General features: G+C 34.8%; 2 protein-coding genes across 2 annotated transcripts; one reads left to right on the forward strand and one right to left on the reverse strand.

Annotated features, from left to right (window-relative positions):
• The first annotated feature begins 3,556 nt into the window (after nucleotides 1-3,556).
• LOC138310038 (uncharacterized) lies at nucleotides 3,557-5,529 on the forward strand. Its single transcript, XM_069251188.1, has 2 exons — nucleotides 3,557-3,561; nucleotides 4,335-5,529. Exons 1-2 carry the CDS (start codon nucleotides 3,557-3,559, stop codon nucleotides 5,527-5,529), a joined length of 1,200 nt encoding a protein of 399 aa, XP_069107289.1.
• Nucleotides 5,530-6,256: 727 nt separating this feature from the next.
• On the reverse strand, nucleotides 6,257-12,321 carry LOC138310964 (microfibril-associated glycoprotein 4-like). The gene is made up of 3 exons (XM_069252340.1): nucleotides 11,997-12,321; nucleotides 9,033-9,144; nucleotides 6,257-7,053 (listed from the first exon to the last, which is right to left on the reverse strand). The coding sequence occupies exons 1-3, from the start codon at nucleotides 12,300-12,302 to the stop codon at nucleotides 6,362-6,364; spliced, it is 1,110 nt and encodes a 369-aa protein (XP_069108441.1). The 5' UTR covers nucleotides 12,303-12,321; the 3' UTR covers nucleotides 6,257-6,361.
• Nucleotides 12,322-24,883: the final 12,562 nt, after the last annotated feature.

Here is a 24,883-nt window from a genome sequence, read left to right on the forward strand (position 1 = left end):
GGGTGCAGGTGCGAGGGCCGCGACATATTCACTGTGTCAGTATGTAAATTATAAATGGGTTCAGTCCATGTGTTCACATCTATCTATTTCGTTGTGCTACGTGCTGCTATCCACCGCAATTACTCACAAGGGTAAATACTATAACATTTGTGCTTAAAAGCAAGACAGTCTGTAAATAGGATGTGTAGAGTCAAATAGCAGTACAAAAAGGGGAAATGTTTACAATATTATACTGAGTCAAAACGCGAATATACCACAGCCTTCCAAAACATATAAGCAATCATACTCCGAAACACACTACACACATGGGAGGTCATTGGCAACCTGTCATGCATACGATCCGAATGTCTGCATCCATTTGGATGCTGCGGTTTGGTTGGTTTTTATTTTTATTTTTATTTTAAATGTCCTATCATCAATAGTCATTTCAGGAAGGCGTCCCCTTGTGTGTGTATGGCTGTGGTACATTCGTGTTGTACCGCCTTGTATTAGGGTAATCATGAGTATGGCAGTATGAACGTTACTGTTGTTCATACATAAAATACCTATATTTGACGTACGTTATATTAATTGAAGCAATATTTTATTCAAATAAACAATGAAGATATACATTCATATAAAATATCAAAGAGACACAATTTAACAAAGCATGACACTTTATTGACTCGTGCCCTATCCGGGCTTCGAACTCACGATCTACGGCACCCAATCGCCTAGCCAAACATACCTGCGCCTTCTAACACTGCGCCACATCCACATATTACATTCATATACCATTACATACAGCTAGGATGGGAAAGCTTATAAAAAATTATGAAATAGAACAAATAAACAAATATTGTTTGGAAAATGGAAACTATAATTGCCAATAAATAAAATGCTTGATAACATAATCTGAATTCATTCCTTTATTGCTGAAAAGTATTGATCATTACCAAAAATGGGTTTGACAGTAAAGTTTTGGTAATAAAAGACAGTGAACGTTTCTTTTGTATGACTTTGAATACGAACACAATGGCAAGAAATCCACGGTTATTACCTGGTAATCTTCATTCCCGTCAAGGACCCTGCGACCAGTCTGTAACACTCGTCTTGATACTACATACAATATATATGCTTAATTTCAACATATTTTATTGACAAGACGTCATCTTCGAAAGGATTTAACAGACAAAACTGTATAGGTTCTTGCCTATGAATTATATGTCGACATAACAACTTGAAACAAATGGTCGCGGTAAATCTAATTCGACTTTTAACTGTCACAATTGGTGATCGATTTCCTTACAAGATTAATGGCAGAAGTTTCGTTATTTTAATTTCAAAACCATGCGGTTACAATATTATCCTTATTCTTTTAGGTTGACTGTTGATCATGCAACTCATTTTGTCGTATATAGCTTGCCTATGCTAAAGTTCTATACACCAACGATTTCATTTCGCGAATTACGCCGATCCCAGTACATACGAGAATGTTCATCTCCGGGAATTAGTTATGTCAGTTTCATCAACATTCCTTAACTTTCAGGAACTCCTTGAATTATTTGTTCCCATAGGAAATCATTACAAAAGTTAAGGATGTATTCTTAAGTTAAGGAGCCTTTCTTAAAATCTGAAATGCTTTCCTATGAATAATTTTTAGTTAAGAGATACCCTAAGTTTAGGGAATGTTCAAGAAACTGGACCCTAATGGTATTGCGGCTACGTTTCACCTAGAACGGCAATATTTTCTTAAATGTATTGTGTATTTTAACTCATTCAGTCATGAATTTCACACGCGTGAAATATGAGTTTATTGAAACATGTAAACAACTGCAGAAACAAGGTCATTACAATATAAAGTGCAATGTCCGTTTTGGCCGAAAGTTCTTACGTACTTTAAAGAATGAACGGGACTAAAAAGACATTACTGGAATAAAAGAGATTTGTTTAAAGGGTGCAATGTCCTTCAGCCATCGTGGCCTCGGCCAAGACGACAGAAGCTTAGTAAGTATACGTGCATGTTGACTACAATACAACATGGACAAAATTGCAACAAATGATCATTTAAAGATGCTACAGAGCCGACGAATAGTGATTTGTATATCTATTAAAACAGGAACAGATGAGTTTGACTTGTTTTTCAGTAACACAAGTTACGTACTTTACACTATTACCATCATTGCAAAGTTTTAGCTTCTTATTTCACTTCAGATAAAAGTATTTATAGATGCCCCATCGCTGATTAATGGTATTCACTATAAAAAAACAGAAGCGGATGATTTAGTACTTTTCTTCAGTTGCAAAAGTTACTTACTTTACACCATCACCATTAAAACGTTTGAGCTTCTAATTTTACTTCAAGTTTGATTATTAAAAAATAATTAATTGCATCCCGCAAAAAATCCATGGCACTATATCCTATATGGAATGAAGTACTGATTACTCATGCACCGCATAGTTAATTATTTTGTATTATATTTTGCGTTAATTAGACATACATATACACGATTAAACACTAATTGTTGTTCAAATGATGAGTATTATTTATGCTCTGTCGGCGGTAGAGCCTCTTTAAAATACTTCATTGCATCCCGAAATCAAATCCTTGACACTGTAACGTCATTGTACCCAAATTGATACCAATACACGTAGATTTCTCCTATATGACATTTGTTGTTTGGTATGCTTCACTTTTTTCTGGTTTGTTTTCAAAAAGAGCATACAAACTTTATTTTGATGCTTTGTTTTTCTTATTACAGTGCTTATTTTTATTGTTAGAACGATTAATATCATGTCTCGAAATTTCTAGTTTTGTCACATGATGTGTACCCAAATTGATACCCAGCAAGAAAAAATGTATAAAATTAAGAAAAATCAATTTATATAGATTTTTGTGATTTTACTTTATAAAGGGGACGTAGTTGCGTTTATTATAACAAGTTATACTGAATTCAGTTATACATTTTACTGTAAAAATTGTACAAGTGTTTTCACAACAGTACCTGTGCTAATTTGGTACCCCGTCACACCACGTAATGACTTGTGTGATATTTCAATGATTTAAAATAAGTTTTCTGTGGCATTCACCTAAGCTATAGTTCCAATGTGGTGTATATGTCAAAAGACCACCATCAATTATTTTTAATGATTGTAAAAAATTTCAATGTAAAAAATCTACAAACTTAATTATGAATCAATCAAGTTATAAAATACTTGAATCTAGTCAGTTTTAGTAAAAATTAGGATGGAGAAATAACGCTATACAAAGAGCAATTTGCACGTGACTAAATAAAAAAATAATGTGTGGCAACTATATTTTATCTATTTCTGTTAAGTGTTTATATCTTAAATTTCATTATTTAAGAAAATTTTCTTTGAGGAGGCCTTACGCTTTAAAAAATCCACTGTTATAGTACAAATAGTAATTGTCGCACGGCCACATTTCCAGGGATTAACACGTTTCAGACAGAGTTATCAATTTCAAAGTCATTTTTCGGTGAAAATAACAGAAATAGTTACGTAAAACGAAGCGTAATTATCAATAAATGATGCTTCTTTGGTATCACCACTGAGAATGAGGTAAACTTTAACAACACAAATGTTTTAGGTATTTTTTCAATTAGGGTATTAATTTGGGTACAGTATCAATTTGGGTACAATGACGTTATATGTGTATGTACAGTGTCAATTTATATATATATACTGTATATCAATTATGAACCTTTCTGAGGTCCATATAGTGTTATCGCCCGAGTAGAATAAATACTATATTTTTATAAATAATTATTTTAAATTCTACTCGGGCGATTTATGAGCTGTCGAATACTGCCAATTATAAAAGAATTCATGTTCTGTACAATTGTGGGTCAAGAACAACAACTCTTTGTGAAACTGTTCACAAATTCCTATAGTGCACCATGGAACATGTTCATAACCCGATTATGCCCCTTATACCATTGTCGATGCTTTGAGTATTTTCATAAATTGATATATTAGACGTCAAACTATTTCAGAACATGATGTCAAACTTTTCAGAAAATGATAGAGTACAATTTGGTATAGTTTTGATACTACAAAATATATTTCAATGTAAATACTTGAACAAATGATTACAAAACATCTTAGATCGCGAGACCCATCGGTCTTCTTGATTCAAATCAATGTATTCTTATTTTGATTCCTTAAATATCGTGGTAATGCGCTAAACACTATAATTATCATATCCATGTTATAAATTATTGTACGTTATACTAGGATTTTGTAAAACTTGTTGAAAATTAGATATCGAAAGCCGTCCATTCTAACCATAGTGAAAATAGTCCATAGAGTATCGAGGATATCTCTAACGTCAGTGAAAATAGTCCATGGAGTATCGAGGATATCTCTAACGTCAGTGAAAATAGTCCATGGACTATCGAGGATGTCTCTAACGTCAGTGAAAATAGTCCATGGACTATCGAGGATATCTCTAACGTCAGTGAAAATAGTCCATGGAGTATCGAGGATATCTCTAACGTCAGTGAAAATAGTCCATGGACTATCGAGGATATCTCTAACGTCAGTGAAAATAGTCCATGGAGTATCGAGGATGTCTCTAACGTCAGTGAAAATAGTCCATGGACTATCGAGTATGTCTCTAACGTCAGTGAAAATAGTCCATGGACTATCGAGGATATCTCTAACGTCAGTGAAAATAGTCCATGGAGTATCGAGGATATCTCTAACGTCAGTGAAAATAGTCCATGGACTATCGAGGATATCTCTAACGTCAGTGAAAATAGTCCATGGAGTATCGAGGATATCTCTAACGTCAGTGAAAATAGTCCATGGACTATCGAGGATGTCTCTAACGTCAGTGAAAATAGTCCATGGAGTATCGAGGATATCTCTAACGTCAGTGAAAATAGTCCATGGAGTATCGAGGATATCTCTAACGTCAGTGAAAATAGTCCATGGAGTATCGAGGATATCTCTAACGTCAGTGAAAATAGTCCATGGAGTATCGAGGATATCTCTAACGTCAGTGAAAATAGTCCATGGAGTATCGAGGATGTCTCTAACGTCAGTGAAAATAGTCCATGGAGTATCGAGGATGTCTCTAACGTCAGTGAAAATAGTCCATGGAGTATCGAGGATGTCTCTAACGTCAGTGAAAATAGTCCATGGACTATCGAGGATATCTCTAACGTCAGTGAAAATAGTCCATGGAGTATCGAGGATATCTCTAACGTCAGTGAAAATAGTCCATGGAGTATCGAGGATGTCTCTAACGTCAGTGAAAATAGTCCATGGAGTATCGAGGATGTCTCTAACGTCAGTGAAAATAGTCCATGGAGTATCGAGGATATCTCTAACGTCAGTGAAAATAGTCCATGGAGTATTGAGGATGTCTCTAACGTCAGTGAAAATAGTCCATGGAGTATCGAGGATGTCTCTAACGTCAGTGAAAATAGTCCATGGAGTATCGAGGATGTCTCTAAGTCAGTGAAAATAAGTCCATGGAGTATATCTCATCGAAAATTCCATGGATATCGAGGATGTCTCTAACGTCAGTGAAAATAGTCCATGGAGTATCGAGGATTCTCTAACGTCAGTGAAAATAGTCCATGGAGTATCGAGGATGTCTCTAAGTCAGTGAAAATAGTCCATGGAGTATCGAGTATCGAGTATGGGTATCTCTAACGTCAGTGAAATGAAATAGTCCATGGAGGTATCTCTAACGTCAGTGAAATAGTCCATGGATATTGAGATGTCTCTAACGTCAGTGAAAATAGTCATGGACTATCGAGGTATCTCTAACGTCAGTGAAAATAGTCCATGGACTATCGAGTATGTCTCTAACTCAGTGAAAATAGTCCATGGAGTATCGAGGATATCTCTAACGTCAGTGAAAATAGTCCATGGAGTATCGAGGATGTCTCTAACGTCAGTGAAATAGTCCATGGAGTATCGAGGATATCTCTAACGTCAGTGAAAATAGTCCATGGAGTATCGAGGATGTCTCTAACGTCAGTGAAATAGTCCATGGAGTATCGAGTATCTCAACGTCAGTGAAAATAGTCCATGAGTATTGAGGATGTCTCTAACGTCAGTGAAATAGTCCATGGAGTATGAGGATGTCTCTAACGTCAGTGAAAATAGTCCATGGACTATCGAGGATATCTCTAACGTCAGTGAAAATAGTCCATGGAGTATCGAGGATATCTCTAACGTCAGTGAAAATAGTCCATGGAGTATTGAGATGTCTCTAACGTCAGTGAAAATAGTCGAGGATATCTCTAACGTCAGTGAAAATAGTCCATGGAGTATCGAGGATGTCTCTAACGTCAGTGAAAATAGTCTATGGAGTATCGAGGATGTCCCTAACATGAATTGTTTATTAGCCTATATTGGGCGGCGGTCTTTCTAAGTACATCTGTACGTACCATGGAGACCATAGAGCCATATCATAGGTCCAAAATACTTCGTCTTCTGTCAACAGCCTCTCTTCGTTATTGGCCTGTATGAGAAGACCGTTGGGATTACAATGACCACATTTATTCCCTGCTGTGAACCAGAATCCGGAATTCCTTAAGTCTCCGCAGTGAGATCCGGGGATCCCGTCCATATCACGGTCCAATGTCGTGAAATTTGAACCGTTCACATATATCAAAGAATCGCCTGGGTCGGGGAATAAGTAGGGAGTTGAAGACTGGAAGGTCATGATAAAATTATCAGCTTCGTCGTCCACTCGGAAGCCGTGGTATGCTCTCTGTTTAATTACCGTCCACTGAGGACCCGCAAGCTCTATAATAAGGTCGTAATCCGAACGGGACCGAGTTATATAACTCTGGTATGTATTTCCAAGCCACAAGTTGGTGTCGTTGAAATAGAACCCTTCTGCATATTCCGTCCAAGTTTTGTCGAAAACGGCCGTCTTTGAGAAGTGTCGCTGTATATACAGGCGTGGTTTGGGATAGGATGTGTCGAGGCTACAAAACACGACGAACGGAGAGGGAGAGAGAGTCGGCTGTATCAGGAAATTGCCTTCCCGACCTATGTAGTTCGGGAACTCGCTCAGTTCGGCACAATCTGTGGATACGAAACGTACATATTACTAATTTATGTATGGAGTGGTAATAACAATATATATGTTTTCTGTAAAACGTCAACTTCCGGTTGGTAAAAATGTGTGCCATTTCATTCATGTCAGTTAATGCTTGTGTGGTATTTACAAGACAATTTACCATTCCATTGCATTTCAGTTACTTACATCTGGTGAATCACGTGATCATAACATGTATTCAGTTACCTTCCACCTGGTCATATTTGCATGGCTATTTTCTTCTTTTATAGAGATTTAAAGTTGAGGGCCACGCTTCAAAATGTATTTATTTATCTAATAAACACATATAATTGACAGCACGTCATCATTGCCCTACAAACATGGAAACTGAGGCATGCTAAATCTGACCTGAATCGCCGTCACCATTTTTGTGTAGCGTAACTACAGTTACCCACATCCGGTTGGGTACACTGAAAATACGAATTGAATAGAAAACTAGATAACAAGAGTACAAAAATCGTGCGGCGTATATCCTCAATCGGAAATCATCGGGTCTTTCCGGCAAACTCGGAAAAGCACTTTGTTGTTCCCAAGCATATGACGGAAATGTCCGAGTATTTTTCCCAATCATTTCTATATCTCATATCATCTTTCACACGAAGAGGCATTATTACATATGTAGTTTTCTAATGAAGCTGAAGTACTGAGTATTTCGTAAAATGTATTTCTAAATTTCACAAAACATACTTCAAACATTTTTATTTATGTAACCATCGACAAGTCAAAGTCCACGTCGTGGTCCTGAAATTAGAACGAATTCAAAGTACATTTGTAGTTTTTAGTTTTTAATCGGAAATATAGTTTTCACACTTTTTGGCGGAAATGAAAGTAGAGATGTTTGTTTTTATACCAGACTAGTAATATCACTTTCTGACATCACGTTTTTGTGAATATTTATATCATACTATTCTTGGTGATCAAGTAAGCGAAGGAATACAAAACAAAACCTCTTTTTTTTCTTCTTAGTCTTTTTCGCATTTATTGTTAAACTATTGAAATGTGTGCATACATTTACATGCTTTGTCTACCCGATTACATATTACATAACCCTACATTGAAAAACAAAAAAAAACTGTTCTAAACGCACATACTGTATAACCACAGGCGTTTGGCTCATAATATTCATATTACTACAATATTATATATACATAGAGAGAAAATGCCTATAGAGCCAAACGCCTCTGCAAAATTACATATATAGAGGAAAAATGTCTAGAGAGTCAAACGCTTGTGGTATAACCAATTATTACGTCGGACAAAATGTTCGCGATTTAAATTAAAACTGATAAAATTAATCTAAATTTCAGCAGTTTTTATTTTTGTGATCTGGTAGTCAGGGTAAATTTGATTCAACTATTTTACTAAAATTTTCAGACATCGTGATGTCACAATAGAAAGATTGACGTTGCGTATTGATTTGAGAAAATAATCCCTTAATATGTTAATCGTATCGTACGGGTAAACGTATTTTATTTTAATAAATGACAATGGAAAATTAATTATAAGCATTGATGTCATAATAATTAATATCATCGGATAATGAAAAAAAATTGTTTGCAAGACAATATTTCTTAAAACATTTTTTGCCTGTGCTTTCAATTTCAATAGCATAACCAAATCACGGTATCAATGAGTTATTTAACAATGCGCTATTGTTTGTGTGTACTTACGTGCTACCGGGGTAAAAAGCCAACATTATGTGTAGCTAAGATTTTAAAATGATGAATGTCCTAAAGATAGAACATTTTTAATAAAATGTTCAAAAGTGAACTGGCGACATCATGTGTATTTCATAGGCCTTATTTTCTACCGCAAATATCATCAGGATTACTTCTGACGTCATAAAAGATGATGACGCGTGGTATTCAATTTGTCTGTGATCCTGGGAAAATTATAGGACCATAAATCACCCAAGAAGGCAGTTTAATGCTTCAATAGTATTTACCTATAGCCAAACGTTCGCAGTGCTGTCCCACATATCCGCCGTCACAGAGGCAGATATCATTCAATGTATCGAAGGTCCCTCCATTCATACAAGTCGGTCCAGTTTCAACAATCTGAAAGGATAACGAGCACGTGAAGAGAAGCGGTCACTTGATAGTCTTTGGCATGCCAAACATTTTAAAATTCAAAAAATATATATCCAATAAATACAGATATATTTTCAATATTCTTCAAATATACATGTGATAAAAAATAACTTGTGTTTGATAAAATACATATATATGTTAAATAAATGAGATGAAAATATGCACATTAGATAAGTTGCATTCTAGGTAAGGTTTTTTACAACTGATTTCATTGGCTATTACACGTAACATGCATATGGATATGGCTACACCCCCAGTTTGGCAACGGGCACGTGCTTGGTTCTGGTTTGATGTAGTCGGCTACAATATCACGCATTTGAATTTCATTTAAAGGGACTAAACCGTTAAAAAATAATGTAATAAAAGATAAAAAGAATTATAGATATGAAAATAATTTAAAAGTTTGTATAACCATTGTGTTCAAAATGGAGAAAAACTGAAAATAAATAGAAACGACATTGTCACTATTTCATATTATTATCTTTCGGAGAGTGTAAACAACTCCTATGTGGATGCGCGATGCGTGAACATTCCAAACATCCGATCGAAGGAAATCTCATCTGTCTAATGGACATATCTGCTATCGACTGAAAACACAAATTTATCGACTACATGTTCCTGATTACTGTGCTAAATCTAACAAACGTTGAAACGTATGCAGAAGTTTTGTGAGTTTCTAAGTGTAAATAATCCTATACTGTACAGGTTTTTGCAGCCATAAAGAAGAATTTTTAGTATATTATATGGTTTTATACTTGCTTCTAAAATTATTTTATTTTCATTTGTCATGATATTAGGTACAAGTCCGCTAAACCTGCCAATATTATGAGGCTGTTCAATTTTTTATTTTTTTATTTTTTTTGCCTCATATAAAGAGTTTATGATAAGGAAAAATGTGGGGAAAACTAATATGACAGGCATGTTTAGCGGACTAAATAAGTACGTGTATTTTTCTTATCATTACATCAATATTTGACATTCCCTATACATTATATATCCTTAATTATAATGTCTAGTTATAGTCTTTATCCGTCTAATGGACATTCCTTATATAGCCCTAGTTATAATATATATCCGTCTAATAGAAATTCCCTTAACATTCCTAGTTTCATGTCTATCCGTCATGATTATATCAAGGTAAGTCCATACATTGAAAACCGCTCCAACTCATATATGGCGCTTAACTGGAAACTGCGGAGTTTGTTTGAATTCCAGAATGGTTTTCAATACGCTGCGGCAAAGAAAGTCATAAAATAAACGGACTTATTTCAGATATAATATCACATAAACAAATGAATTGAATGTGGATTTTCATGATAAAGTCAAATATGACCCATGTTAGAACTGGATGTAATTGGGGTAGAGTTACAAGCTTCAAACTTACAAAATTGTGAAAATTTGATCGAGTAGCCCATGCTTTTTATATATTTGAAAAATATATTACCTTGGGCATATCATATACATATATTTTGCAATTTACATGGGTTTTCATTTCCATTTTTAGCCTATTCATTGATTTTTTGGAGGCAAAATATGTCAAAACAAGATAAGTACGTTTAGAAACGGTCATGGGAAATAAAGAAAATTAGTAAACATTTGTAAAATACAATAGTTTTGTATATAGTTCTATCGTTAGGAAAATGAACAAAATATCAACAGGATGAGACTACATTCAACCTGATATTGCAGAAAAGATAATTGTATGATTTTTTTTTCCTATTTTAAGCCAACATACCATATACATAAACAGTACTATGTATGGCATGATTTTCACTGTTTTTATCGAGGCCTCTAAAACGTCTAAAAATGGTTAAGGGCACTCTGGTGGGTCCATGATTATATAAACTGTAACTAATTATCAGATTTTTGTGTATTATACGTATAAACACATGCATGATCTGTGTTCAAGTTTCATGAACGTTCCTTTAGGAATTCATTAACCTGTAAAACACATTGTTGTAAAGAAGATAAGTGGAAATCTTAAGTTAGGGAACTTTTCTTAATTACTTTAATTCTGTCTATGGATACTTTTAATTTATGGATTTCCTTAATTTTAAGGAACTTTCGTGATACTGGGCCCTGCTTAGCCATATCAAAAGGAATATTTCAATTAAACATAAGCATTGTGCGTTAAACGAATTTGAATTAATGTTTAATTGAATTAATTATTTCTATTAATTTTCATAGATGAAGATGCTTGGTAATTTATCTGATGAACGTCACAGGGGATACATCGTCCCAGTCATCGAAACATCGAACAAAAATAGTCACTTGTTGTTTACAATATCATTATACAGACGAAACTTTCCAACCCGGAGAGAATATTTAGAAATTGAAATGACGAAGGTATGGCAGCCAAAAAGCCACATCTAATAACTTGTACTACAACTGAGACGAAAAAAACCGTTATGACAGAAAAATGTCAATTTGCTTATCGATTTCAATGTGACAACACTATCATCATATCATTAACCCCATCATCCATGTATATCATATACATATTATAAGGGTAAAAGGAGTAATATCAACAGGATTTTCCACATATTATATATCGAGATATTAAATATATGATCTTACATGAATACTTTGTGATATGGAATTTATCAAACGAGGCCAATAAGTTGATATGTCACGAGCCTTTGCTGTGAAATTATATTTACCACTTAACTGTTATTAATAAAAATAAGATAAGCAAAACTTTATATTTCGTACGCACGGGGATATTTTCGCGATCAGGCGACATTCGCATAATTTGTACAAAATTCCCTCTCGTCAAAACTTCTACGTTTAAAGCATATTGTTGAAATATAAAATGTTACCTTTTCTATGATGACGGAGCCTGGGGCGGTCTGGCGGGGCGCACAGGTTGGGGAGAGTGTGACATTGGTATGAGTACAAATCTTGCTGGTCTCTACGGAGGCCATACTTAGACAATCAGGATTATCCATACACGCTAAGACACATTCCATCAGATCATGGTTCGGAATTACGGCAGATACATCACCAGGCTGAAAACCCGTATCGCCGCAGTCGGTCCTTATCGTAAACGTGTTCTGGCGAAAATCCGCCATAATTACCGGTAAAAGAAACAATTTAAAAAGACAAGAGTAAATATTAAAATCCATAATGATTGGTAATGAGCGCTGTTCAATGGTAATACCCCGATATGACTTCTTAATACGATTCACGTAACTTTATAATGTCCCTGAAAATCAATATCTCTTTTAAGTAAATATTACTACTATTGACTAATCGATTCATTGATTTTTGCTAGTCATGTTTGTTGTCTTTTGATAAATCAATTTACAGAAAGAAACGTCCAGAAAAGTAAATATACAAGACATTGGGTCGTATTTTATTTCTTTTTACAGCAAGCAATTCTTTGAAATGATGGGAAATGGAAATTCCAATACAATATCCGTCCATTCGGAACACAATTGATTATATGACTGTTTGTCTAGGCATGTTCGGATCCTTTCTGTCAATACTATAGACCGACGTGTCGTATTTACTCATTAGACGTTTATAATAGGTTCAAGTACGCACCGTTTGTTTGATGATATAGACCTTAATTGCCAAGGAAAAACCCGGTGTATTTACAAAACATAAATAAAAACTTCACATGCTGTTTAGTTAGAAATGACATCAACAGGCATGTGCAATATGAATGCCAACTGAACAGAAATTCCATAAAACGCGCCCTGTGTGTGCACAGTCGCCCAAAACATGCACCTCGCATCCCCCCTCGCAATTCTACGGTAGCTGGAAAAGGTCTTGGAAAATAAATAAATGCGTGCGAGCGCAATAGTATTGCATGTGAATGTAGTAATTATTACGTGTGAACGCAATAAAATGGACCTGTTACAAAATTTATAAGCATAATTGATTTTGGAAAGCCTATTCATTGATTTTTTGGAGGCAAAATATGTCAAAACAAGATAATTACGTTTAGAAACGGTCATGGTAAATAAAGAAAATTAGTAAACATTTGTGAAATACAATAGTTTTGTATATAGTTTCTATCGTTAGGAAAATGAACAAAATATCAACAGGATGCAGAAAAGATAATTGTATGATTTTTTTTCCTATTTTAAGCCAACATACTATATACATAAAACAGTACTATGTATGACATGATTTTTCACTGTTTTTTATGGAAAGCTATGGTTTCGGGCACTCTGGTGGGGTCCATGATTATTAGAAACATGTAACTAATTATCAGATCTTTGTGTACTTATACGGTAAGAACACATGCATGATGCTGTGTTCAAGTTTTTCAAGGACGTTCCTTTAGTGGAATTCGGAATTAACCCTGTAGTAAAAAGCATTGTTTGTAAAGAAGATAAGTCGGAAATCTTTCAGTTAGGGGAACTTTTCTTAATTTCTTAAGTTTGTCGTTGGGGATACTTTTAATTTATTGGATTTCCGTTAGATTTTAAGGGATCTTTGCGTGAATACTGGGCCCGGCTTAGGCGATATCAATAGAGGAAACGCATTTCAATTAAACATCTATGCTTTGTGGCGTTTAATAACGTGAATTTGAATTAATGTTTATATTAGAATATTAATTATTTCTATTAATTTTCATAGATGATAGATTATCTGGTAATATTTATGCAGGAATGAAATGCGTCGCACTATGGGGATACATTCGTACTGCAGAGTCATCGAAGACAGTCACAACAAATAATAGTCCACTTGCTGTAGTTTAACATATCATTATTAAAGACGAATAATACTTTCCAACACCGTGAGTAGAATGAATTTAGGAAAATGAACTATGAACGGTAGTATCGGCCGAGCAATAGAAAATATACGCCATCTGCACATCTAATAACTTGTTGTCCTGTAGAAAACTGTGAGACGGAAAAAAAAACCGTGATGGACAAGAAGAAATGTCAAATTTGCTAAATCGTTTCTGTAGTTTTGATCTGTACAACACTATCATCCATGATCATTAACCCCAGTACATCCATGTATATCCGATATTACATCATTATAAGGGGTAAAGTAATGAGTAAATATTCAACAGGGACGGTATTCCAGACATATGTAGTATAATCGGAGATATTAAATATATGATCTTACATGAATACTTTGTGATATGGAATTTATCAAACGAGGCCAATAAGTTGATATGTCACGAGCCTTTGCTGTGAAAATTATATTTACCACTTAACTGTTATTAATAAAAATAAGATAAGCAAAAAACTTTATATTTCGTACGCACGGGGATATTTTCGCGATCAGGCGACATTCGCATAATTTGTACAAAATTCCCTCTCGTCAAAACTTCTACGTTTAAAGCATATTGTTGAAATATAAAATGTTACCTTTTCTTGATGATGACGGAGCCTGGGGCGGTCTGGCTGGGCGCACAGGTTTGGGGAGAGTGTGACATTGGTATGAGTACAAATCTTGCCTGGTCTCTACGGAGGCCATACTTAGACAATCAGGATTATCCATACACGCTAAGACACATTCCATCAGATCATGGTTCGGAATTACGGCAGATACATCACCAGGCTGAAAACCCGTATCGCCGCAGTCGGTCCTTATCGTAAACGTGTTCTGGCGAAAATCCGCCATAATTACCGTAAAAGAAACAATTTAAAAAGACAAGAGTAAATATTAAAATCCATAACGATTGGTAATGAGCGCTGTTCAATGGTAATACCCCGATATGACTTCTTAATACGATTCACGTAACTTTTATAATGTCCCGTGAAAATCAATATCTCTTTTAAGTAAATATTACTACTATTGACTAATCGATTCATTGATTTTTGCTAGTCATGTTTGTTTCTCTTTTGATAAATCAATTTACAGAAAGAAACGTCCAGAAAAGTAAATTAAGCAAGTACATGTGGTTCCGTATGTGTTATTTTCTTTTTTACAGCAAGCAATTCTTTAGAAATGATGGGAGTATGGAAATTATCCTAATACAATATCTGTCCATTTCGAGAACACAATTGATTATATTGACTGTTAGTGTCTCGGCATGTTCGGGATCCTTTCTGTGCAATACTATAAGACTGAGACGTGTCGTATTTACTCATTAGGACGTTATATAATGGTGTTGTCATATACAGCTGACACGTTTTGTTTGATGTATAGACCTTTAGAGATGCGCCAAGGAAATAACCCGGTGTATTTACAAACATAAATAAAAACTTCACATGCTGTTTAGTTTGAAATTAGCCTATTCATTGATTTTTTGGAGGCAAAATATGTCAAAACAAGATAATTACGTTTAGTAAAAGGTCATGGGAAATAAAGAAAATTAGTAAACATTTGTAAAATACAATAGTTTTGTATATAGTTCTATCGTTAGGAAAATGAACAAAAATATCAACAGGATGAGACTACATTCAACCTGATATTGCAGAAAAGATAATTGTATGATTTTTTTTTCCTATTTTAAGCCAACATACCATATACATAAACAGTACTATGTATGACATGATTTTCACTGTTTTTTTATCGAGGCCTCTAAAACGTCTAAAAATGGTTAAGGGCACTCTGGTGGGTCCATGATTATATAAACTGTAACTAATTATCAGATTTTTGTGTATTATACGTATAAACACATGCATGATCTGTGTTCAAGTTTCATGAACGTTCCTTTAGGAATTCATTAACCTTTAAAACACATTGTTGTAAAGAAGATAAGTGGAAATCTTAAGTTAGGGAACTTTTCTTAATTTCTTTAATTCTGTCTATGGATACTTTTAATTTATGGATTTCCTTAATTTTAAGGAACTTTCGTGATACTGGGCCCTGCTTAGCCATATCAAAAGGAATATTTCAATTAAACATAAGCATTGTGCGTTAAACGAATTTGAATTAATGTTTAATTGAATTAATTATTTCTATTAATTTTCATAGATGAAGATGCTTGGTAATTTATCTGATGAACGTCACAGGGGATACATCGTCATAGTCATCGAAACATCGAACAAAAATAGTCACTTGTTGTTTACAATATCATTATACAGACGAAACTTTCCAACCCGGAGAGAATATTTAGAAATTGAAATGACGAAGGTATGGCAGCCAAAAAGCCACATCTAATAACTTGTACTACAACTGAGACGAAAAAAACCGTTATGACAGAAAAATGTCAATTTGCTTATCGATTTCAATGTGACAACACTATCATCATATCATTAACCCCATCATCCATGTATATCATATACATATTATAAGGGTAAAAGGAGTAATATCAACAGGATTTTCCACATATTATATATCGAGATATTAAATATATGATCTTACATGAATACTTTGTGATATGGAATTTATCAAACGAGGCCAATAAGTTGATATGTCACGAGCCTTTGCTGTGAAATTATATTTACCACTTAACTGTTATTAATAAAAATAAGATAAGCAAAACTTTATATTTCGTACGCACGGGGATATTTTCGCGATCAAGCGACATTCGCATAATTTGTACAAAATTCCCTCTCGTCAAAACTTCTACGTTTAAAGCATATTGTTGAAATATAAAATGTTACCTTTTCTATGATGACGGAGCCTGGGGCGGTCTTGCTGGGCGCACAGGTTGGGGAGAGTGTGACATTGGTATGAGTACAAATCTTGCTGGTCTCTACGGAGGCCATACTTAGACAATCAGGATTATCCATACACGCTAAGACACATTCCATCAGATCATGGTTCGGAATTACGGCAGATACATCACCAGGCTGAAAACCCGTATCGCCGCAGTCGGTCCTTATCGTAAACGTGTTCTGGCGAAAATCCGCCATAATTACCGGTAAAAGAAACAATTTAAAAAGACAAGAGTAAATATTAAAATCCATAATGATTGGTAATGAGCGCTGTTCAATGGTAATACCCCGATATGACTTCTTAATACGATTCACGTAACTTTATAATGTCCCGTGAAAATCAATATCTCTTTTAAGTAAATATTACTACTATTGACTAATCGATTCATTGATTTTTGCTAGTCATGTTTGTTGTCTTTTGATAAATCAATTTACAGAAAGAAACGTCCAGAAAAGTAAATATACAAGACATTGGGTCGTATTTTATTTCTTTTTACAGCAAGCAATTCTTTGAAATGATGGGAAATGGAAATTCCAATACAATATCCGTCCATTCGGAACACAATTGATTATATGACTGTTTGTCTAGGCATGTTCGGATCCTTTCTGTCAATACTATAGACCGACGTGTCGTATTTACTCATTAGACGTTTATAATGGGTTCAAATACGCACCGTTTGTTTGATGATATAGACCTTAATTGCCAAGGAAAAACCCGGTGTATTTACAAAACATAAATAAAAACTTCACATGCTGTTTAGTTAGAAATGACATCAACAGGCATGTGCAATATGAATGCCAACTCAACAGAAATTCCATAAAACGCGCCCTGTGTGTGCACAGTCGCCCAAAACATGCACCTCGCATCCCCCCTCGCAATTCTACGGTAGCTGGAAAAGGTCTTGGAAAATAAATAAATGCGTGCGAGCGCAATAGTATTGCATGTGAATGTAGTAATTATTACGTGTGAACGCAATAAAATGGACCTGTTACAAAATTTATAAGCATAACTGATTTTGGAAAGCTATTTCTTTGTTCTTCCTCCACATTTTGTAAATGTAGAATCAGAGAGCACATCGAATTTGTAGATTGTGTAACTAGAATGAAATTATTTATTTAACTACAGTAAATGTTGATCAATTATTGCCTAATAGAAAGAAATTACCACCTAGATACTATTATACCTTAAATACATTTGATTCAATCATTTTGTCAACAATGAACTCATTTCACTTACAATTTATAAAATATATAAATATTATACAAGACAGACCTAATACGATTCATAAATGTAACCAATATATATCCTAATATATTATTGCATCCTCAACACTGCAGGGGTTCCGATCACCTACGATCTCTACATCCCTGATCTATCTCATAGTAATCTGAAAATAACAGAACAAAACAAGTAATTTAGTTCTTTAATGTTTATGAAACGAGCCGTATAATGGTACATGGTTGTTGATTGTGTAGCTTTGAAGGAGGGCCTCATTCTCTCTGTAGTATTCAGAGAAAAGTTTTTGCAGGTCTGTGATTGGTTCAGATTTCTTCCCCATAGCTGCATTCAGTTTTGCTTTAATAAAGCCCAAGGGTATGGATATTGTAAGTGATCGGAACCCCTGGGGTATGACATTTTTGCAAATGAGCTATTATATAAATATCTGGTTTGTTGCAGATGAGCATGAGTGATATATTATCCAAATATTTACTGTGCTCTAGTTCATAATTTTGGTGGTTATCAATATGTGTAATATTGCGTAGATCTGAAGGTTTGTGATATTGGTTTAATGCACATATATTAAGATGTAAGTAAATTATGCAATAAACTGTACAAGTCCATTGTAGATGGAATTTACATTTATACATCATTTTATATTTTAAATACATTACAATTATTAATAGTTTTTCGTCAGTTTTCAATTGATCTTTATTATTGTATTAAGCATTGATAAAAATTATTTGACAGATAGGCCTATCAAATATATTATTTATTGATTCCGATGGGCTTTATCAAATATTGTAAATGTAATGTACGTAGACAGTTGGATATTGTATGTGTTCATTTTGCGATAAGTCATTGTTATTTTGGACTACATACAAACCATGTTTCTTCAGTTATAGTTGGTCTACATTTGCGTTATTCAATTCTTCCCGGTACATAGAATGCTACTCGGTGTAACTGCATAAATAACAGTTAATTAATATATTTACACTGTACTATGAATCGAAAAAAAATATTGACTTAACAAATAACATCGGTTATTTCCCACAATAAAGGTAAACGACAGTGTGACAAGTTTGAGCGAGTATTTGCAATTTCAACGCTTCCATTCTCCATTCAGTTGAGATGTCCAAGACTCTTATTTGTTATCTTAAATTTTCAAGTTTAAGTTATATATGCTATATTTTGGCAAAATGTTTTGACATGTTTGTCCTCAGTAATCTATTATAAATCATTAGGATTGATGCATTAAGCTGTGAAACTCATTATGTATGATGACTTACATGCATAAACAGTATTTACAACACATAGATCAGTGGCGTAGGAAGATGAAACGTAATGGGGGGGCAAAGGTCCTCAATATTTTGTAACCCCCCCCCCCCCCCCCCCCCCCCCCCGCCGCACCTACAGGAGGAGATTAATTCAACACACAACCATATATACTTTACATACTTTTTATATATCATTAAATATAATCCTTGTGCACATTTATTGACAGTGGGGTCGCTAAAAGGAAATTAGCGAATACGCAAATTGGCCAAATTAGCGAATACGCAAATTGGCCAAATTAGCGTGTGAGCGCCGAAGGCGCGAGATTTTGGGGTCTGGGGGTCGACCCCGGGAAAAATATTACGATTTAGAATGGCTGAGGTGAGTTTTACAATGTATTTTGATAATTTTGCGAGCGCGAGATTTTGGTGTTTTGGGGGTTCGGGGTTTCCCCCGGGAAAAAATATTACGATTTAGATTGGCTAAGATGAGTTTAACGATGCATTTGGATGAATTTATGAGCGCCCGAAGGCGCGAGATTTTGGTGTTTGGGGGGTCCGGGGGTTTCCCCCGGGAAAAAATATTACGATTTAGAATGGCTAAGATGAGTTTTACGATGCATTTGGATGAATTTATGAGCGCCCGAAGGCGCGAGATTTTGGTGTTTGGGGGGTCCGGGGGTCTCCCCCGGAAAAAAAATTACGATTTAGAATGGCTGAGATGAGTTTTACGATGTATTTTAATGATTTTAAAGCGTTCTTACCATGGTAATTTTTCAATTTAAAGTAACACGCATTTAGAAAAGATAATTGTGATAATAGTGTCGTTATATCATTATGCAACCCTGCTCGATCTGAACTCAAAATGATAATGAATTAATTGTCTTGCTAAGACATATAAACAAAGTATAATCTTTTAAGAGACATTTTTTGAAATACAAATGAAGTACGTAAAATCCCTGAATGGACATTTTCAGTGTAGTTCATGTGTATTGAATTTCTGCTATAAAAAGTTTGAACATTATGTGCTTGAACGTTTTAGGAAATGCGCCGCGCAGCGGAAAATTTTTTAGAATGAAGAACGAAAAATGTGCAGGAGGACCCATTTTTCTTTCAAATATGCATTTTTAGAACATTTCAGTCGGCGAAAATGGGGGGGCAAAAAGACATGTTTGCCCCCCCGTCCTGGGGAACGGGGGGGGCAGTTGCCCCCCCTGCTCCCCGCTTCCTACGCCCCTGTAGATTATGCATTGTAAAAGTTCAATCTGATTAAAATACCGATCCTTATCATCACTACGTTTGATAAGATGATCTGACAACATCCCATTAAGGGTCACGTCTAGATGACCTTTAGAAATGGCCAATCAAATCGTCACTGCCAGAATCTTGACTGGTGACGAAATAGTTTGAAAAAGCTGTCCGAATTATTTTCGTGTACGTAGTCATCTCGCCCAAAGAGCACAACCAAGCTAAATGCATATGTATACTGGGACGAAATGGCGTTATCAATTGACGTAGGTATGTGTGTAGAAAATGTATGCGATCTGAAGTACACGAAGTAAAAAGGTCATCCGAACAGGACTCTTTATGGGATGTTCTCAGATACTCTATTTAACGGAGTTGTTATAAGGATCTGTATTTTAATCAGATTGTGTAAAGGTTCTTGTTTTTATGCCTTACGCCGGTATAGATAAAAACGTACCTGAAGCAGTCACATTACAACTATCAATAGCACTGTAGAAATGTGAAATGAAAGTATAAACCACAATTTGCCTGCATGGCTTGACTGTATATCCACATTTCAATGCACTGTAGACGTAAAATATATTGAATTTTAGCACTGTCAAATTAATTTTGAAATCATATTCGTACATGTACGTTATGCATTGTAAGTATATTGTAATTCTCAGCATATTGCTATAACTCGGTGATATATAACATATATTTATCAATTATGAACGTTTGTCGGGATCATATGGTGATTAACTGCATTTGCTCTTCCTGTGACACTTGTCCTTTGTTCTTTATTCTTATATTAATGTTGAAATTTATATATTGATATCTCTCTATTTCCCCACTTTTGACAAACTATAGGTAGCTCAGGTAAACGAATACAGGTAAGCACAGGTAAAAATTATTATGAAACTGACTATAATTGGTTTTCTATTGTTCTCCAATACCAACACCTTTCTTTGTTCTCTAAAAAGTGGGCAAATGGAGAGCACATCAATTAAACAATGGTCGAGGGCGTAGCCTGAGGTCATTATTTTAAATTATAACGGGGTATAACACCATATGGACCGAATCAATTGTCTTTTATTTCTATATTTCATGTACATATAGGCATGCGGTATTATCTGGTGTGCATGTCAATTACAATAACAACGATGGGCATAGGACACCGACCTAAAAAAACGCAACGTTTGGGCAATAAGATTTATGAAAAGAATATTATTGACTTGGTGTTTCTAAAATGAATACACCTGGGGTGTCATCGGCGTCTACTAAACACCGTGGAATAATATACGAAGACGTGGAATTTTACTTTAAATATGCAACGGCAAATACAGACAAACGCCAGAAGTCTTCCAGCACCATGCTACAAAACTGATTCTGATCTTAGGAAATCTTCAAGGTCTGATATGTATGAAACGATGCTAGGCATTAATAGAATCAAAAGTGAAACTGAACTTTCTACACTGCCTGATAAGAAGTCCTCCAATTGCACCACAAAAGATATTCTATTTCGTAGACTTCTAAAGTGTCTGAATTATGACAGAACATCAATGCGGATTCGTGCCTGATATAGTCAACATTCTTGGCAAGTGCAATCAAATAACATATATATCTCAATATGTAATTGATGGGAACCGAGCCGACGCGAGTGGAAATATAAAGTAACTAGAGCTTCGATTGACAATCGTGAAAACGCACAACTTCAAGAAAGAATGAACAATGACTGAATTTAATCGTTTAAAAATTTGCAAAGGATATATGGTGAACCATATAAGCTATTTAAATTAGAAAACACAAATACGAAAAAATATTATAGAATGTATATGTCTGTAGATGTTAAAATGTCCTCATTAAGAACACCGTTACTGATTGTACCACCACATTTTTTCTCAGGGACACGTTTATGGACAAAATGACAAGTCAATATAGTGTGCAGTCATATTAAATGTTGTCGCAGATGAATGATGCGAAACTAAAGAGAAATGTTTAGTTTGTCTATTTAAAGGAACACTTGCTTGACGAATATGATTTTGACAAATCAGCTTTCGGTCGCGAATTCGCAAACGACTGTGTATATTTTTTGTATAAAGCAGCAAATATTTATTTTTAAATAATTAGCGCCATAAATATAAAATGATTCCTTACGATTTCAGGGTTGATACATCTCCACCAAAGAATATTGATAATAATGTTGTTTAGGATATGAGATTTTCAAAATTTGATCTATATTTTATATATCAATTATTTATTTTTTTTCTGTATTATTCACTCGTATTTTTGTGGAATAAAGATTGATGATGACGGGAATTTACTGACAAAAACAATAATCTTACAGCATGTATTGGTATTAATATATGATCAGGCTTGGTAACTAGGTCACGTGACCTACGACACTCCCACATCACTTTCAGCGATTATAAACACTTTTATTTCAAATTACATGTTACAAACTATGTACGACAATATTTCGAAAATGTTTATCTTGCATTTAAGGTATCACTCGTTGCCAACACTAATATACATACTAAATGAATACAACTTTGTTTACATTTTACCTTTTAGTTCACAAATAAGAACTGTCTCTAACATTAAAACTTATTTTCAAATAATAAATTAAAACGTTTAACTAATAGCAACAAGAACGCTGTCTGCGTGATCTGAAAATCTATCTGTCATCAAGATGGCTATGGAAACTTAGAAATACTCTTTATATTTTCTTATCAAGTTGTGCGTGATGATTCATTCATATTGACGGGACTCAGAGCATCCCACAATTTAAATGAATGTCTGAAAGAAATGGTGGTAGCGCTGTGCAATTATGAAATGGCTGATGAACAACCCCCTCCCGGTATCCCTTCAGTCCCCACCCCGAGCCTTGTACATATAATCCAAAAACATCAGCTGATAAGAAAGAACATATTTTCACAACAAATAAGGAAATGAAAATTGTTGACACAAAGAAACGGGATTTTTAATAAGGCACAGGAGATGAACTTAAGAAGCATGAGAAATCAGCAAAAGCCCACACAATCACAAAAACAACAAGTGCGCATGGAAAATTTTCTCAATGTTAGTGATAATATGATTCACTTCATTAAATGGTTTCAAAATATATAACAACTGACAAAAATAATTGAAATGATGAAAATAATTAGAAAATTAAGGAAAAAATTCAATATTGAAATCTAAAAGAAATATATAGCCTGCTCGATGAATGTGTCTTTCCGTGTAATGTACGCATCTATAAAATACAGCGTACAGTCAGCAAATCAACCAGTAATTGCACTTTTTAACATTAGCAATTAACTAGCAATTTGACCGTTACACAGTTGACTATAGTAGCAAGGCTGGTTTCTTCACTAAAGAAATATTTTCTGATATAAGTTTTTTAAATTGGAATGGAGAGGTGTTTAGTACCGAAACATATTTCAGCACTATTTCAGCGCCGGATCTGTCAATAAGGATGACACAATTTTATTTGAAGCACGGTCAATATATATTGAGAACAGAACAGAGTCCTTTCCCTCAAAGTAAGCTGAGGTTTATGATAAAAACTCACAACGTGCTTAATCGATATATACAAGATAGCCGTTATGGTATTGATTTGGTCAGAGACAAAGATTTTAAAGTAGCCAACAGATCTAGAACATTAGACTATTGAATGACAGACTGACCACCGGAGCGTGTAGGGGTACGTAACATTAAGGTATAATTCCTAAGACGCAACTGAATCAAATAAATACTTACTTTCAGGGGACACCAGAATCGTCTTACATCCACAGACAAGATGTTAAGTAACAAATAGCAATCCACTTCGGCAGTATATTGGTCTTGAACCGCCTCATTCCTGCGGTATATATAGTAATTTGCTTAGTGACGACATATATTTCGGAGTCATATTCCAACTAATCGCCTACATAGTACTATATGGTGAATACAGACGGGATCAAAGGCTGAATGATAAACATGTGTCTTAATCAAAGACCATCTGATAGCGGACGCCTCAATCAACATTGCATCAATATTCATTCTGAGAAAAACATCCACGATGGAGACGTAATGTCATTTAAGACGAAACACTAGTCAATTTTGAAGATTATCTCGTCGCCGACATCAAAGAAAAAACTGACCTGCTGAGAGCATAATGCTATATTTCACGACATTGTACGATACGTGCGGCTCCTTTAGCTGTGTCATCACACACGCTGGCTTCTTCAGATTGTCTGTCTTCAGTTCCTCATAAATCCTTAATAAAACAACTTACTTACTATATAATATTCAAACCTCTGTGATATTTTCAAATAATATTGGCCAGATTGATTGCGGCAATGCACACATGTGTATCATTCAACATTGGATTTAGGCATCCGCTATGAGCTGGTCATTGATTTAGACATCCGTGA

The sequence above is a fragment of the Argopecten irradians genome, chromosome 16 (genome assembly GCF_041381155.1).
Source record: "Argopecten irradians isolate NY chromosome 16, Ai_NY, whole genome shotgun sequence".
NCBI classification, from domain to species: domain Eukaryota; kingdom Metazoa; phylum Mollusca; class Bivalvia; order Pectinida; family Pectinidae; genus Argopecten; species Argopecten irradians.